This window comes from Canis aureus, chromosome 15, assembly GCF_053574225.1.
Source record: "Canis aureus isolate CA01 chromosome 15, VMU_Caureus_v.1.0, whole genome shotgun sequence".
Lineage (NCBI taxonomy): Eukaryota > Metazoa > Chordata > Mammalia > Carnivora > Canidae > Canis > Canis aureus.
The window spans coordinates 46000551-46018638 of NC_135625.1; the positions used below are offsets into that span (position 1 = coordinate 46000551).

At 42.5% G+C, this 18088-nt stretch overlaps 1 protein-coding gene across 3 annotated transcripts in view; it reads left to right on the forward strand.

The window, feature by feature from the left end:
- ESYT2 (extended synaptotagmin 2) overlaps window positions 1-18088 on the forward strand; it is an 82310-nt gene that overhangs the window by 42777 nt on the left and 21445 nt on the right. For all 3 annotated transcript variants that reach the window (XM_077849485.1, XM_077849486.1, XM_077849484.1), the window contains exons 7-13: window positions 3975-4030; window positions 9661-9781; window positions 12239-12415; window positions 13417-13499; window positions 14879-14927; window positions 16018-16107; window positions 16572-16667. In XM_077849485.1, coding sequence (XP_077705611.1) covers window positions 3975-4030; window positions 9661-9781; window positions 12239-12415; window positions 13417-13499; window positions 14879-14927; window positions 16018-16107; window positions 16572-16667 — 672 coding nt within the window. The remainder of the gene's footprint in view (window positions 1-3974; window positions 4031-9660; window positions 9782-12238; window positions 12416-13416; window positions 13500-14878; window positions 14928-16017; window positions 16108-16571; window positions 16668-18088) is intronic.

Here is an 18088-nt window from a genome sequence, read left to right on the forward strand (position 1 = left end):
TCCTCTGGTCCTCCAGTACACATGCCAAAAACAGGGCTGCCAGTGCACTTCCTGCCTTCCGTTCCCTGCTCCATTCCCCACTCCAGCTATGTCAGATATAGACTCCTAGACTGGCTGGGAGGAGGAAGGTTGCAGTGTTTGGATCAGGTTCCCGGAAGCCAGTTCTACAACCCTATGTAGACGGCAACAGTGAGGTGGAGAGGCAGGGCTGGGCAGACAGGTCCACCAGGGCCTGCCAGACTGGGGAAGGTCCCAGACTTAGACCACACATTAAGTCATCTGGGAGCTTTGGGGGTATTTATCCTGCCAGGTATTTGGTATCTTTCATTATTTTGGATAGTCTTGCCCTACCCCCATTTGGGACCGGGGAGCTCCTCATTGCCCTGGCCTGTACTGGGCTTCACGGCTGGCGCCCTTTCAAGTGACCTTGCCTTCTCCTTTTGCTTGTGTCTTTGGTGGGTCTTATGCAGGAAAGAGTCTGCACACCCACCTCCAGTAATACAGGATCTGTAATGGTCAGGACTTGAGATGGTGTCTTCTCCTATCCCCCAGCTGCAGTGAGCCTTCTCCTCTGTGTCCCTGTTCCCAGTGGCTTCTCTTCCTTACCATGGAAGGTGGAGTTTGTGTCCTTCCAGCAGCACCCTCCCTGCTGTTCCCTCCCTGGCCTCACCCCTGCTAGAAGTGTTCTCGGTAGTCTCTGTAGCGCGTGCTCGCTGCTCAACCCACCAGGGCAGGGCAGTTGGAGATGCCCTGTGTCTGGATTTCAGAGGGCTTACCTCTGGCTCACCTGTACTTGGTCTTTAGTGATGACGATCCAGCTGGAACCTCTCAGCTGCCCTGGGGTAGCCATAGTCACCCTGTAAAAAAGAGTTTTGGGCGGGTGGCCCTGTCACTCAGCTTTCCTGTGCATTCAGCAGTGGTGCCTTTCCAGTTTTCAGCATCCTAGGTGGAAGCTGGAAGTCCCAGGAGTTTCAAAATAAAAGCATTCTTGACCTTTACCACCAGTGAAAAGTGACTAATTGAAAAACTCTGGAGAAGGGTGGGAGCCTCTGGTCTGTACTGTACAACTTAATGTACCTGGAACACCTGGTGTATAGTAAGTGCTAAAATAAACAGTTGAACTGTCCATCTCCCTCCGTCCATCCAACCATGCATTGATGGAAAAGCAGAGAGGAGATGGGATGTCTGTGGTTTTCATGAAGTACACAGATTCATTTGTGTTGTTCAGTTGAGTTGTAACCACACTACTGCTTCCATTTGTCCTAGAAGAGCTGCAGCAGCCCAGAGGGGTGGTTGGGAAACATCTCACTGTCTCTTCAGTTTGTCCCAGTGCACTTAAGGTGGGGGCAGGGGACCTGGGGGTGCTGCTTTTCCCAAGTATTGCCTCGCTCCCTGCCCTCTCCTGGCTTCCCCCTCTTTGTGCTCACTTTCCAAATCTCTCTCACTCATCCTCAGGTACATGCACACTTGTTCTCACGTGTGCTTATACTCATCCTCGTTCTCACACATGCTCACTCTCACATGCTCTCACACACTGGCTCACACACAAGCTTGCTCTCCCTCCTTTCTCACTACCCCTCCTCTGTGGCTCTGGACTCTTCTTTTCCTCCCTCCCTCCCCTGTGCTTGAGCTCCTCCCTCAGGCCTCCAGTGGCCCCTTCCCTGGGGGCTCCTTTCTTGGATTTGGATCTCTTCCCAAACGCAGCTGACTCCTGTTCTAGCCTCCCTGGTGTTGTTTCTCTGAACTTGGGTAGCATTTAAATGTATCTCCTCATTTTGACAAGGGTCATAAAAGGAAGCCCTCTTATGTTAACAGTTTGCGCACCAGTCCTGGAATCACCTGCTGCTTCACAATCCCTTGGAAGATGTATTTAGAGATCATGATCAGGGTGCTGGCTGGCCAGTGCTGGTTGCCCCAGACTGCCATTGCTTCCACACCTGTTCTTGGGGGATGGGGGGGGGGGCATAAGGGCACCGATATGAGTTTGTACTGATATTTGCAATAAATTTACATTTAATTTCTCTTATTCTGAAAAATCTTAAGTCTTTTAGGACTTACTAAAAAAGAATTTCCAGTTTTGGTCTATCCAAAAGAATCTTGACTCTTCTAGTTTGTATTTATTTATAACTGTGTATTTCCCAAAGGGATTTGAGCAGTTTTATTACTGTAATTATATGGGTAATTGAGATCATGCAATCTCAGCATTTTTTTCTACAAATATAAAGCACAAGTAATTTTATTATGTGTAATACACACTTTGACAAGAAAGCAGTGTTTCCAATCAAGCTTTTTTTTAAAACCCATCTGTATCCAATAAATAGAATCTTATCTTAGCCAACTATATAGGAATTATTCTAATACCCAAATACCCACTAGAAAATTGAGCAAATAAAATACATATGTTGACTGAATGGATAGAATATGTTCCACTGATACCAGGAAAATGCAAATTGAAACAGGGATAAAGTACCATTTTTAAACTACCAAATGGACTGATTTTTAATATGTTTTTGGTGAGAGTATAAAGAAAGGACATTTTTACATTTAGGGTGGGAATATAAATCAGTACAGTATCTTGTTTATTAAGGCAATTGGGTAGCATTTGTGAGCATAAAAAAATGAACATGTATACAATGGAATATTACTCAGCCATTAGAAATGACAAATACCCACCATTTGCTTCGACGTGGATGGAACTGGAGGGTATTATGCTGAGTGAAATAAGTCAGTCGGAGAAGGAAAAAAAATTATATGGTCTCATTCATTTGGGGAATATAAAAAATAGTGAAAGGGAATAAAGGGGAAAGGAGAAAAAAATAAGTGGGAAATATCAGAAAGGGAGACAACATGAAAGACTCCTAACTCTGGGAAACGAACTAGGGGTGGTGGAAGGGGAGGGGGGGCAGGGGGTGGGGGTGACCGGGTGGCGGGCACTGAGGTGGGCACTTGACAGGATGAGCACTGGATGTTATTCTGTATGTTGACAAATTGAACACCAATAAAAAATAAATTTATTTTTTAAAAAATGAACATGTAAGGGCACCTGGCTGGCTTGTTCAGTGGAGCAAGACTCTTGATCTCGGAGCTGTGAGTTTGAGACCCATGTTGGGTGTAGAGATCTTTTAAATAATCTTTGGGATGCCTGGGTGGCTCCGTTGGTTAAGCATACGACTCTTGATTTTGGCTCAGGTCTTAATTTCAGGGTCGTGGGATCAGTTTGAACGTCGCATGGGGCTTTGGGCTCAGTGCACTCTGCTTGAGGTTCATTCTCTCCCACTCCCATCTGCCCTCCCCCCACACACAGATGTGCACTCATGCTCACTCACTCTCAATATCTTCTAAAAAAAATACAATTTGTTTATTTTAAAATTTTTTATTTATTTGAAAGAGAGCACAAGTGGAGCAGGGAGAGGGAAAAGCAGACTCCCTGCTGAGCAAGGAAACCAATGTGAGGCTTGACCCCAGGACCCTGAGATCGTGACCTGAGCTGCAGTGAGACACTCAATGGACTGAGCTACCCAGGCACTCCCAAAACAAAAATTTGTAAAAAAAAAAAAAAAAATATATATATATATGTATATATATATATATATATATATATGTCTTTGACCAAAACTTTTACTTTTTGAATGCTAGTTTGCATGTGCTATAAGAATATGTATATAAGAAGATATTAACTGAATCCTTACTTATAATAAAAGAGAAATTATAAATATTCTAAGTGTCCATTAATAGGATGAAAGGTATATAAATTACTTGATTTTATCAGAGGGACAGATGCTATCAAAAACACACAAGAGAGAACACTCTGCGTACCAACAAAGGACAATGACTTTGATATTTGACAAAGTGAAAAAGGTGTAGTAGGACAGTGTTATGAACTCATGCATTTTGTTTATAAAGAAACCTGTATGATTTGATTTGATAATTGGAAATAATTTGGAAACTTAATATTTTGCCCTTTTCTTAAACAGCTTATAGAAATTAACTGGACAGGACTGACTAATCTTCTCGATATCCCAGGATTAAAGTAAGTATGATCTCATGCCCTAAGGTTAGCTTGTTGATGGTGTAATGTGTGTTTCTAGTGTCATGAAAACACAGAATGGGCACCAAGCAAAATCTGTGCCCCTCAGGCCAGCCCTTGTGTGCGACTCAGGCGAAGAGATTTGGGTAGGCTCCACACTCTTGACTGCATCTGGGACACTGGAAGGAGAGTGAGTGAGGGGGTTCGACAGCATCACTCACCCTTCATTTTACTTTTCCTTCATCATGAAGCATCTTTCCAGCTTTTGTTGTTTCTTTTCATTTTTATTTTTTAAGTAGGCTCCACATCCAGTGTGATGCTTGAACTCACAACCCTGAAATCAAGAGTCACACTGTGAACTAAGCTAACCAGGTGCCCCAAGCATTGGTGTTTGAGAAAAGTAGCAGCCTTTTAATATCCTTCAAGTTAATTTTTAAATTTGTTTTTTCTTATTTTCCCAGAAAAATGAAACTTCAGAAGTGAATTTATGAAAAAAAATTTTTAATCTATAAAAAAATAATAATAAAAAGAAGTGAATATATGTTTCAGAACTAGCCCTTTGGATTCTTTTCAGGCTGTGCTACTGCCTTGCATGCCTCCAGCAGCTCCTCACAGAGGGGTAAATGTAGGTACCAGACCTAGAATGTATAGGTTGGGTGTGAGAGCTGAGAAACCTGGACTTTCTGCCTCACATCACTGGAATCTCTTCATTATTCTGTTGGAATGTCACATCTAAAACATGAGGAAATTTGCCCATAATAAACTTAGGAGACCATGAAGGTCACATCCCTGCTGTGGGGAAAGTGAAATCTTCCTCAGGTCACAACCATCATCTCACCTGATGGAAGGTCCCTGTGTGCGGTGAACCTATTAGTTGTTGCCAAGCAGAAAATTCTGGAAACCTGCTTTTGCGGTTTACTCTTATATTATTTGAAGGTTGGAATACATTACTTATTGGTTACAGTTAACTATGTTCCTAGTAGATAACTTGTCTAATTGGATTTTCTTTTTTTCTAAACTAGGTCAGACACTAGTCTGTTTTTTTTCTGTTCCCATGTGTTTGTTTAGGTCCCTAAAATGACCGCTAGAAAGAGCTTTATTTTGTTTCATCATCAGGGAAAATTTAGGACTTTAATAAAATGAGGCATGGTCCTAATAAAAAAAATATTTCTTAGATATTGTGGTTTAATGGACATAGAAAGTACTGTTCATCTTGAAAAGATCTTTACAAAGAAAGGACAACTTAAAGAATTGTTGAAGTATTCATTAGGATACTTGGTTGCAAGCTATAAGTCCAACACAAGTAGTCTTTTTTTTAAAAAAGTAAATGAGCAGGGAGTATTTGGCTGCCTCAGTTGGAGGAATGTGCAAGTCTGAGATTGAGGTCCAAGGCCCACATTGGATGTGGAGATTGCTTAAATAAATAAACATTTTTAAAAAGTAAATGAGTAAATAAATACTATTTTTTATTCATTTATCCAGCATGTAGGTATTGAGTGCCTGCTATGAGCCAGCCACTTTTCTGTGCTGTAGTGTAGCTGTGAACAGAACTGTCACACCTGCTCTTGCAGGGCTCCTATCAGACTGGCTTCTTCCTAGCTGGTGTCACTGAGCAGTCTGGAGCACTCTCTGGGTGAAATCAGTCACAGGCAGGCATTGTTGTCCATGCGATGCCCTGAAGACTCCCTGCCCAACTCTCGACTCTGGTTTTCTCTGCGTGGGTTTGTTGTTAAGCAGGCCCTTACTGTGAATTAGCAGCTTCTACCTTCTGTTCTTCATGCTTAGCAACTTCAGTCTGAAAAGAACCTTCTTCTGCTCGTTCTGGCAAAAGTCTCAGAGCTGACTTGTTTGTCCACCCATCCTTGGACAAACCCTATGATTCTGATTATTAGGTGTGGGTCTCATGCCCATCCCCAGAGGAGAAACAGGGGCACCAGGAGAAACCAAGGAGGAACTTTCACCATTACTTGCATCTGTGAGAACAGATGCTGATTAGCCAGCAAAACAACAAACCTGCTGTTTAGTGTAGAAAATGTTTGAGGTGGCTCAGTTGATTAAGCAGCTGACTCTTGCATTCAGCTTGGGTTATGATCTTGGGATCCAGGGATAAAGCCCTACATCGGGCTCTGTACTCAGCAGGGAGCCTGCTTGAGGACTCTCCCTCTCCCCCCGTAGACTTTCTCTTTCTCAAATCAATAAATCTTTTTTTTTTTTTAAATGTGTTTGTTCTGCTTTCCTGTTGTATGCATCATGGGAGGACTGAAAATAAATGCAAGCTTGTCAAGCAGCTACCCTGTAAATAGCATTATATTAGTTCCCTTAGAGAGTGAGCCAGAGGGCGTATTTTACCTTTGGCAAGCCTGCTGCTGGGGGAGTCCATCTCAAATCATTTATTTAAAAGAGAGAAACCTGGGTGGCTCAGTTGGTAGAGCATGCAGCTCTTGATCTAGAGTTTTGGAGTTCAAGCCCCATGTTGGGCATAGAGCCTACTAAAAAATACAAAATACAGTGAAAGGGCTCCTGGGGGATAAGTTAAGTGTCTGACTCTAGCTCAGGTCATGATCCCAGGGTCCTGGGACCCAGCCCCATGTTGGGCTTCCTGCTCAGTGGGAGTCTGCTTCTCCATCTCCCTCTGCTTTTTCATGCATGCTCTCTCTCTTTCTCTCACAAAAATAAATCTTTAAAAATAAGGTAAAAGACAAATTATACACACTCACACATATATGTCTATACACATGGAGAAACATATACACTCAGTTGTACTTAATGATAATGACAGATTCTCTTTATACAGTAATAGCTTCAAGCTATTTTATATATAGATTTCTATGCACATATATAAAATATATTTAGTATGTAGAGAATTATATATGTCATTAAAAATATATACTCATGTATATTATAAATTTGGAAGGAAATACACGCTAGTTCGAACCAGAGCTATGATATAAAAGGTATATATAAAAACATCCCCTTTAAATAAAATAATATATTTATATAGGATGTATATAAACAAAATTATGTAAAATTTATGTAATAAAAGATATTTTATATTTATATAAATGTTACGTAATATATACATATATACTTAAAACTTGGGCTGTGCTTTTCTCACTTAAAGACTTTCTAGCAATCACTGCTATGGCAAATCTTACAAGAGTAAATATTCGGTAACTTTGAACCTAACAGATTTTGCCCTGAGGGTTACAAAATGAGCATCTATTTGCTGTATTCATTGATTAAAAACAGAACCCCGGGGCACATGGGTGTTTCAGTGGGTGATGCGTCTGCCTTCAGCTCTGGTCATGATCCTGGGGTCCTGTGATTGAGCCCCACATGGAGAACCTGCTTCTCTCCCTCTCCCTCTGCTGTGCACTCGCTCTCTCTCCCCCTGCTGTGCTCTCTCTCTCTCTCTCTGTCAAATAAAATCTTTATGAAAAATAAAAACATAACCCAAGGTATTATGAAGTAGCAACACTGCCTAAATTACTGTACTTCACCATAAGTTGGCTACCCCTATCAGTGAAGAGTCCTAAACTCCGTGCTAAAGGTATAGGAAGGGATGAGAATTATGGGAGAAACAGAAATAAGGGCTGCCCGATGGGGCAGCAGTTTAGCGCAGCCTGCGGCCTGGGGTGTGATCCTGGAGATCCGGGATCGGGGCCCACATCAGGCTTCCTGCGTGGAGCCTGCTCCTCCCTTTGCCTGTGTCTCTGCCTCTCTCTCGCTCTCTCTGAATAAATAAATAAATCTTAAAAAAAAAAAAAAAAAAAAAAGAAACAAAGAAACAAAGTGATGAGCAGGCAGTTCTGAAAGACAGGCCTAGATACAATAGCTGTTTCTGACCATGACAGCAGCCAGGACCAGCAGAGGGGCCCGCTAGATGTTGGGAGTGATTAGGAGCAGCACTGCAGCCCTGACGCAGCTCTGAGGAGGCTGGTGGGTGTGCAGTAGGGTAGAAAGGTGAGCAGGAGTGAGGCATCAGGATGGGTCTGCTGCTGCTTTCCTGGGTGTTGGGCCTCAGTCTGTATGGCCAGGTGGTGGTGAGGTGGTTGGCCTACCACCAAGGCATTTGAAGCATATCATCATCAAAGGATCTTGTGTTCCAGCAAATTTTTTAATATAAACAAACCTAGTATTTTTGGGAGGAAATGACTAAACTGAGAATATGCTTGATCTTGAAGCTCTGAAGGCCCACCTCACACTACTGCTTAATGGGCATATATCTGACTATCTGCCAGCTGAAATCCTCTCTGTCTCTTTAGAGTATTAATGTCTAATTAACTGACCTCTTCATAAAAGAGCAGTGTTTTCTGTGGGGTTTTGGGTATTTCAGTCTTTTTTCCATCTTGAACTGAAATGTCCTAAGTAAGGTAAGACCTCTTATCTTGTTACTGTGTTTGGATACCCAGCTTCCAGTAAATGTTCAGTTATTACTGCAAGACTGTGCCTTTCACTCTGTCCCAGTAGGTATTTCTCTGTGTTCACATCTCAGAAGTATGGGCGGGAAGTAAGATTCTCTTCAAACTTCTCAGTTCTGATTAAAAGTGTTCTTCTGGGATCCCTGGGTGGCGCAGCGGTTTGGCGCCTGCCTTTGGCCCAGGGCGCGATCCTGGAGACCCGGGATCGAATCCCACATCGGGCTCCCGGTGCATGGAGCCTGCTTCTCCCTCTGCCTGTGTCTCTGACTCTCTCTCTCTCTCTCTCTCTCACTATCATGAATAAATAAAAAATCTTAAAAAAAAAAAAAAAGTGTTCTTCTGCATCAGTGAAACTTCATTGATGTGTGCTTTCAGAAAGTGTCCTCAATGCTCACATTTACCCCAAAGAATAGCCCAAAACATGTTTATTTTCTACATTTTATTCATGTTACTGAGTTCTCTGTGCAGTGGCAAATAGAATTTCAAAATTGTGACAGTATTCAGTTCCCAAATATAGTGTGAAGAGAGAATAAACTAAATTATTCTACTTCTTTGGGGGATCCCTGGGTGGCGCAGCGGTTTAGCGCCTGCCTTTGGCCCAGGGCGCGATCCTGGAGAACCGGGATCGAATCCCACGTCGGGCTCCCGGTGCATGGAGCCTGCTTCTCCCTCTGCCTGTGTCTCTGCCTCTCTCTCTCTCTCTCTCTCTCTCTCTCTGTGTGACTATCATAAATAAATAAAAAAATTAAAAAAAAATTATTCTACTTCTTTGGGAGCTGTGAATATATAAGGGGAGAAATTTAATGTAAGAAACATGGAATGAGTAGGGAAGATGTTTGTTATGGTATTCCTTGCAGTTTTTTGAACATTTGAAATATGCTAAAAAGAAATGTAATGTGTCTTAGTCAATATTAAGTCAATGATGAAGTTATGTAGGAATATATGAAACATTATTTAGAATATTATGAAATGTAGCCAGAATATTAACTGCGTGTTCTCAGCTATGTATGTATCCCACATAATAGTCACCGTAGCCATATTGCAGCTAAAGTATTGAACTGCTTGTTTTAAATATTGTCTTTAAGAAATTAGACAATTCTGTCTTTGTAAATGGGGTGTTGTTATCAGTTTGTGCTAAGTTAACTGTTAAAGTGATAACTAGTGTTGCTATGCCTGATAGTTGGTTTGTTCTTTTTACTTCCCACCTGATAGTGGTCTGTCGGATACTATCATTCTGGATATAATATCAAACTATCTGGTGCTTCCCAATCGGATCACTGTTCCTCTTGTCAGTGAAGTTCAAATAGCTCAATTGCGGTTTCCTATACCAAAGGTAAGTATGCTTGAGCACTCATTAACGCTTAGACATAGACACAAAGAAGCTTATCACATATTCGGGTATTATAACTTCCTGTGATTTTCTCTCTCTCTTTAGATGTATTTATTTGAGAGATCACAAGCAAGGGGGAGGGCAGAGGGAGCCCAACTCCGGATCCCAGGACTCTGGGATCATGACCTGTGCTGAAGGCAGACACAGTCACTCAAGTCACCCAGATGCCCTCTCATGATTCTCTTAAAAGTGACCTTGCCACTAGGATCGTGATGTAATAGTTTGTCCTATCACACTCCTTAGAAGGTTGGCCAGTATGCATCTCAGAGACTTCAGGGCAATTCTTGAACCCCAGCCGTGAACATCCAAGGTGCTTATGGGGATTTAATTCTGCAAATGTTACTGCAAGTCATGAAAGATCACTGTGACAGCTTAATTATCTCAGAAAACACATACTATTTGTGTTATCAGAACATAACAGCTTAGTCTAAGTGATGGGCACTTTGTATAATGACTGTTTTCTCTCAGCTGTGAGAGTATGGTTTACCTCTGGAGTCATTTCATAAGCACCAGGGCAGAGACAGTGCTTGTGTTACAGCTGCCCTGGACAGGATGGAAAAGGCAAGGCGTGGATCTCAGTCACAGCCCTGGAGTCTAACAGCAGCTTTGCTTTTTGGGCGTATTATTTGGCATGTGTGAACCTCAATTTCTTCATCTGTAAATTGGGGGTGATGCTTAGCACACACAATTAGGTCACAGATATTGGGGTTGCCTTCAATTGCATAAACTACATAGCCTCAAAGACAGTGAGAACTTTCTAGTCAGGGACAGAATTTCTTCCACTGGTCAGAGAGGAGGTGCTTGGCGTGCATGGACCCTCACAGGTTAGTGAGAGCATTACCCTTAAAAGTGAAACCCCCAGGGGTGCCTGCATGGCTCAGTCTGTTAAACATCTGATCCTTGATTTCCACTTGGGTCATGATCCTCAGGGTTGTGGGATCAAACCCTGCTTCAGGCCTGCTTAAGATTCTCTCTTTCCCTCTCCCGCCCTTTCCTCCCTGCCTGTCTGTCTCTTCCTCCTTCCCTCTCCTCCCCCACTGCCTCCCTCTCCACTCCCCTTAAAAATAAAGGGAACCGGAGCCGGGAGGCCGCAGGGGGCTCTGGCACCACTGCTCTGTGTCTGCTGCAGACCCAAAGGAGGAGACCCGTGTGTCCCTGGGGAGGCCACTGGGTTGTCCCCGAGGTGGGAGGGAGGTTCCTCCTGCCTTGGCAGCAGCTGGGAAGCCAGCTGCTTCCCTGCTCCCTCGCTGATTGGGTCAGTACTATTACCTGGTAATTTTAAAAGGGTTTGTGGAGGACAGTGCTGCCCTGTGCTAATGTTACCGCCATTGTTTGCCCTGAAAGAAGTGTGAGTAAGTATTTTTTATTTTACCAATTAAACATTTTAGGGAAAAAAAAGTTTGCTTTAAACTCCATGAGTAGGGACACCCGGGTGGCTCAGCAGTTGAGCGTCAGCCTTTAGCTCAGGGCATGATCCCAGTCCCGGTGGGGAGCCTGCTTCTCTCTCTGCCTATGTCTCTCTCTCTCTCTCTCTGTGTCTCTCATGAATAAATAAAATCTTAAAAAATAAAAATAAAAATAAACTCCATGAGTAGTATAGTATGTATTTCAAAGTTTTAGTTTCCTATCTGTAAAATAAATATGACGACAGTACAGTTGCCCCTTGAATAACACGGGTTGGGCCACTGACACCCTGAGCAGCAGAAAATCTGCGTATAACTTTCGATTCTCCCAGAACTTAAGTGGTAGTAGCCTAGTTTTGGCTAGAAGCCATACCAATGACAGAAACAACACATGTTTTGTATGTTATGTACTATTCTGTATCATAATGTCAGCTAGAGAAAAAAATGTTACTAAAACTATATAAGGGAGAGAAAATTTATAATTGTGTATCGAAAAAAATCCATGTGTAAGTGGATCTGTGCAGTTCAAACCTGTTTTGTTCCAAGGTCAATTGTTTTTCATGGAATTGTTGTAAAAATTGAAGTCATGAGTGCCTGTCGAGGGCTTAGTAACACTTGAGACTTCCTGTAGTGGTGCTTCTCAGTGACTGTCTTATTGAAATGGATGGCTGTTGGGTGAGCCTTGGGGCTCTGCAGCTCAGGCTCCTGGAGCACACACTCCCCTGGACCCTGCCAGAAATCTCCCAGGAAGCTCACACCTCACCCCCCTCCCTGGTGTGGCCTCCCAACTCAGGATCCTATTACTCGAACACTGTCATCTCGCCCTGCTTCGTCTCCCTCAGCACTGCCACCTGACACATTGCACATTTACCTTATTGCTCGCTGAACAGGAAAAGGGTCTTTGTTTCATTCTCTCTCCGTTCTGTGAGCATGCAGTCATTGTTCCACGTCTGTCAGATGACCCAGCAAACCATCCACACATTCTTCTCCTTTTCAGGGTGTTCTAAGGATACATTTTATTGAAGCTCAGGATCTTCAAGGGAAAGATACTTATCTTAAGGGACTCATCAAGGGAAAGTCAGACCCATATGGAATTATTCGAGTTGGCAACCAAATCTTCCAAAGCAAGGTCATCAAAGAGAGCCTCAGTCCAAAGTGGAATGAGGTATATGAGGTAAGATATGTCCAGTGGCATCAGTTAGCTTCTCCGCACGTTCTGATTCCACTTCTGTGACACAGGAGTGTGGTTGGTTTAGAGGGTAACAAATCATTTTTGCTTTAACTTCCCATCTTTAAAGTATTGTACCTCTGTCCCTACCTTACAACGTTCTTGTTGTACTAACACATAAACAACACATAAATTTTAAACTTTAATTGCATTAAACTGTCACAGTAAATAATTGACAAAATGATTTCTGTGGTTGTTAACATATGTAACCATTTACAAACATGAGATTATGTTTTGTAAATTCTCATTTAATACATGTAGACATCTCTGTGTCAGTACATAGAGATGGACCTGACCTGTCATTGCCATTCACTGAGTAGATCCCATCATTTCTTTACCCAAAGAGATCTTGGCTGTCCATGTCAGCATTGGAACCACTGCTGTTACCAATGCGACGTGAAGGTAGTGTTCTTCACTTGACCACTTTTCTCCAGATCAGCTTCTCAAAGTGGAATTGCCACCTCATTATGCCTTTTTTTTTTTTTGCAAAATTTTTCTCCAGAACAGTTATCCACTTTATACTTCAGCAGCTCCCCATCTTCCTGATTCTGTTTATTGCTAGATGTCTTACTCTCTAAGTGGTGGTAAATGGAGCACCACTTGTAGCTACCCCAGGAGCAGCACTTGACCAGAGCTGCTTTAGGACTACAGAGATGTGCCAAGCCTGTACCATTCGTGGGTGCTGCCTTGGGACTTCATTTCGGAGCAGTGGAAACGCAATCCCAGAAAACTGGAAACAGTAGAATGTTACTATGTGAGCACGTATTTCATCACGATTTCCCATGGGAAAATCTGTGTGTCAAACCAGACACATTGGTTTGACGATGATGTGAAAGTGCTTTACAACTACTTGCATGAGAGAAATACACCGTGCTGTTAACTACTGTCATCATCAGCTGCTGCCAACGCTAGTAACAATGTGAGATAACTACTCATTATTTTTTCAGGCTTTAGTCTATGAACATCCTGGACAGGAATTAGAGATTGAGCTCTTTGATGAAGACCCAGACAAGGATGACTTCCTAGGAAGGTAAACCCTTTGGGAAGGACAACACAGGGTACCTTTCTTCTGAGTGGTCACACATAAAACTAATACAGCTTCAAAAAATAGGCCTATGTATGTGTTGCATGTATTTTTACGTGGCTCTTAGGTAAAATGTTTGTTTCACCTTAAATTTCTTAAAGTATGTTTTATTCCTAAAACAGCTTACATTTAAGGACAAGAAGGAAAAATTCTACATCTCTGTCTGTCACAGCAGCTACTGGCCACATGTTGCTATTTAAATTAATCAAGTAAATAGAATTTTAAATTCACTTTTGTAGTTGTACTGCCCCCATTGAAGTGCTCATAAGCCACATGTGGAGTGTGGCCCTGATGCCTGTGAGGCTCTCCAGCTCTCACACCATGCTGGCAGCTTCACTCTAGATTGAAGAAACGAGTTTTTAAACTTTTTCCATTTGTTGAGTTATTTAGGGAGCAGGAGGGATAGTAATTTATACCGTGCCTACACATTGGAAAAATAAATTTGCTTACTTAGAATAACCAGTACAGCTAAAAAAGATATTTTAAAAAATATATCTAACCCTGATGTTTATTACTTAACTGAATTTCTTGTAGCAAAAAGAAAAAGGGATAGATGACATTGGACAGATTTGGCCTCTTCAAGAATAGCCTGTGCATTATGCTGTGACTTCAGACTTCATTCATTAAGAGGTTTAACAAGGAGTGACCGAGAGCTTATAAGCAGGGCAGTGACAGATCAAATGTACATTCTAATAAAGCCACTGTGTGGCCCAGAGGACCAGGGACTGAGACTGGGGGTTGTGGCGATAGCTCAGGAAAGAGCTGGGTGGGCTCACCTGGTGTAGGGGCAGGTGCTAGAGCAGATGGAATGCCGTTTTCCCATCCTCATCTCCCGCTTCTGCAGGGGGAGCTCCAGGCTTTGCGGTAGAGCAGGATTCTTAGGGGAAATGGAAGGGGCTCTCAGTGGAGCCAGAGGCCCCTGTGGGGCTCCAGAGACCCGATGGTCCAGGGCTATGGAGCGAGGATGGGAAGGCGGCCCCAGTGACTGCCCTGTAGTGACGACGAATGGCAGCGCCGAGGGGCTTGCAGACATTTTTGGCACATTGTAAATAGCTACATTGTGGGGCAGACCGCAGTTTTTACACCTGATCCTGGCTTTGCCAAACTGAGGATCCTCACCTCCCAGAGACTCACCCTGGCTTGTTTCCTTACTTCTCTTCATAGTTTTGGGATAAGTATGAAGAGCTGGAAGAAGTCTTTTCTTGATAAACTGTAGCATTTTGATGCATTTCCGGAGCACTTTTTGTAGACAAATGTTTAAGGTTATTTCAGTTGTAAGAAGTGTGTTTCTATGTTCTAAAGTTGTTGTGTTGTTATTTCTATAGTCTTATGATTGATCTTATTGAAGTTGAAAAGGAGCGCCTTTTAGATGAAGTAAGTTTTCTTTGAGTATTATTCTATTTCATGAGCATTGATAGACCTGCTGCCCCCACACAATGTTCTGAGAACTTAGGCCTTTTAGTAAAAACAAAGTGAAGAGAAATAAGTTCAACAGCTCAATCAGATGGTATGTACTGAGTGCCCCCCATGTGCTAGAAATTCATAAGAGTACAAGCACAGACCTACTATTTCAGGCAGGTGTGTGCTTCCTTTGGGAGTCAGGATAGAGGCTATGAGAAGCCTCCTAAAAGTGGGCTTTTTAAAGAAAGCTAGAGTTAATAACAGCTAGCACAGTGCAGTTGGTGAGAAATGGTCACGTGAAAGCTGCCTATAAATACAGTGAGAATTGACAGTAAGCAGACACTACTTTCAAGATATTGCTATCAGAATAAAAAATATTCTTAAAAAAGAAAATTTTGAGGTGGCTTCTAAAAGATGGATATAATTGGGATAAGTAGGCCATGATTAACCAAGTAAGTGTTGAGGTCCACTGCTTTCAGAGTAACACATTTTCCTTCCTCTGCACTCAGGGCAATCTCTCAACACTGAGATTTGGGGACTATCTTTGATTAATTGCTTTGTGGTTTTTAAGCTGAAACAGTCGTGTGCTATTTTATTAAGTAGTATAGTGGTGGTTAAAAACAAGCATGTGAACTTTTTTGATAATGAAATTCCGTATTTGGGATCAGTGTTCTATTATCTCCTGGCACATAAATTCTATTAAATCTATACATGGAAGCCTGATAATACTGGACTGTACTAGAGGACATTTGAATCTTGTGTATAAATTAGGGATGAAAATAGTATTTATTCTACAGTGGTTCCCTTCATGTAAGTAAAGCATTGAGCACGGCCCCCAGTCAGCAGGCAGTCCTGGGCTGGTTCCAGCCTGATGCTGCTGTGTCCTCTGGGGCCTTTGGCTCATTGGAAGGACACAAAGTGAACTATGGTAGGCCTTGGTCCTTGAGTACTAATCCCCAACTGTCCGTGCCTCACGTGAGAAGCTCTTGATGTTTGTGGAAGCTGCTTGACTGGAAAGATTGACTCAGGAGTACTTGTGTGAACGTTTGCATTCTCTCCGCAGTGGTTCGCCCTGGACGAGGTCCCCAGAGGAAAGCTCCACTTGAAGCTGGAGTGGCTCACGTTAATGCCAAATGCTTCAAACCTTGACAAGGTGCTGTGATGTGTTTCCCATGACAACCACCACCCTTCATAGCTAAGAGTAGTTTCTTCAGGGCACTTTGCTACTGGCTTAAAAAATAACAGCAGTAATTTTGATTACTGTGCTATAAGTCACTACAGTCATGTCAGGGATAAATTAAAGATAATGGAATTTTTTTTGAAAGACAGATTTACAGGTCATTCCCACCTGTTTTATGAGATCTTCATGCTTTGTGCTTGATACATTATGGAGGCTGTGGAGAGCCACAGATTATCTTGCTTTCTTTAGTTGATTCATACAGATTCTTGTCATTAAAAGTATATTTATTGTGTTCATTCTCTTTGTGTTGCATGTATTGGATGATTTATTTCCCCACCCCCTCTTATTTTCTTGAGCATTGCAGACATAATCAGGTAGAAATAGTCTAAAATCTTATGGAAATACACCTGCTGAGGCTTCTTGTCCTTTCCTCATAGGTGCTAACAGACATCAGGGCTGACAAAGACCAAGCCAATGATGGTCTTTCCTCTTCGTTGCTGATCTTGTATTTGGATTCAGCAAGGAACCTTCCGGTAGGTAATGCCATGGGAGCTCCCTTGGGTGCTCCTTTCCTGGTAGCAGATGTTGCTGCATTCAGCCACACTGTGTCACCTGTTACTATTCCTGTGTTTTCACTTCACTCCCACCTGGAGAGCACCAAAGGGAAGGGATCAGTGTGTATTTGCTTCACGACTATAATTTATGTCTATACACTTTACTGATTTATCCAGATGTTCAGAATTATTTTTACTCTGACATGTTTTATGAAGACATCTCCGTCACATAGGAAAGGAATGTTCCTTGTAGTTAGAGGAGAAGATATTCTGTAGAAACTCACTAATTATTAAAATAGAGTTACCTAAAGATGGAAGCTGTCTCTAATTGTCATGGAAGTAAAATGAAGCAGCTCTGCCTACAAGCCCAGAGTCCATCCTGGCTGTAGTGTGGCAGGATGACAGACAGGCAGCCTGGAAGAGCAGGGCCGCGGAGTGCAGCCTCTGGTGTTCCCCCCTGGTGCACACTGTCCTGGTCATCTGTCACACTCAGCTCCTGCAGCTCAGAGCAAGTGCCCCTACTCATTTGCATCATAACTGTTTTGCTCTTAGAAAAAACTGTGAAGTACAGCTTTTGAAGGTAATGACTGTGGGGAAGAAAAATCATACTATTTTCATTCACGTGAGCACCACACTTTTTTTTTTTTTATTAGAGTTCAGTTTGCCAACATATAGCATAACACCCAGTGCTCATCCTGCCAAGTGCCCCCCTCAGTGCCCGCCACCCAGTCACCCCAACGCCCCGCCCACCTCCCTTTCCACTACCCCTTGTTCATTTCCCAGAGTTAGGTGTCTCTCATGTTTTGTCACCCTCACTGATATTTTCACTCATTTTCTCCTTTCCCCTTTATTCCCTTTCACTAATTTTTATATTCCCTCAAATGAATGAGACCATATAATGTTTGTCCTTCTCCGATTGACTTATTTTACTCAGCATGATACCCTCCAGTTCCATCCATGTCGAAGCAAATGGTGGGTATTTGTCATTTCTAATGGCGGAATAATATTCCATTGTATGCATATACCACAACTTCTTTATCCATTCATCTTTTGATGGACACCGAGGCTCCTTCCACAGTTTGCATATTGTGGACATTGCTTCTATGAACTTTGGGATGCAGGTGTCTCGGTTTTTCACTGCATCTAGATCTTTGGGGTAAATCCCCAGCAGTGCAATTGCTGGGTCATAGGGTAGCTCTATTTGTAACTCTCGGAGAAACCTCCACAGAATTTTCCAAAGTGGCTCTACCAGTTCACATTCCCACCAACAGTGCAAGAGGGTTCCCCTTTCTCCACATCTTCTCCAACATTTGTTGTTTCCTGTCTTGTTAATTTTCACCATTCTCACTGGGAGCACCATACTTTAAACTCACTATTTAGGATAGTGTGACCATTATATA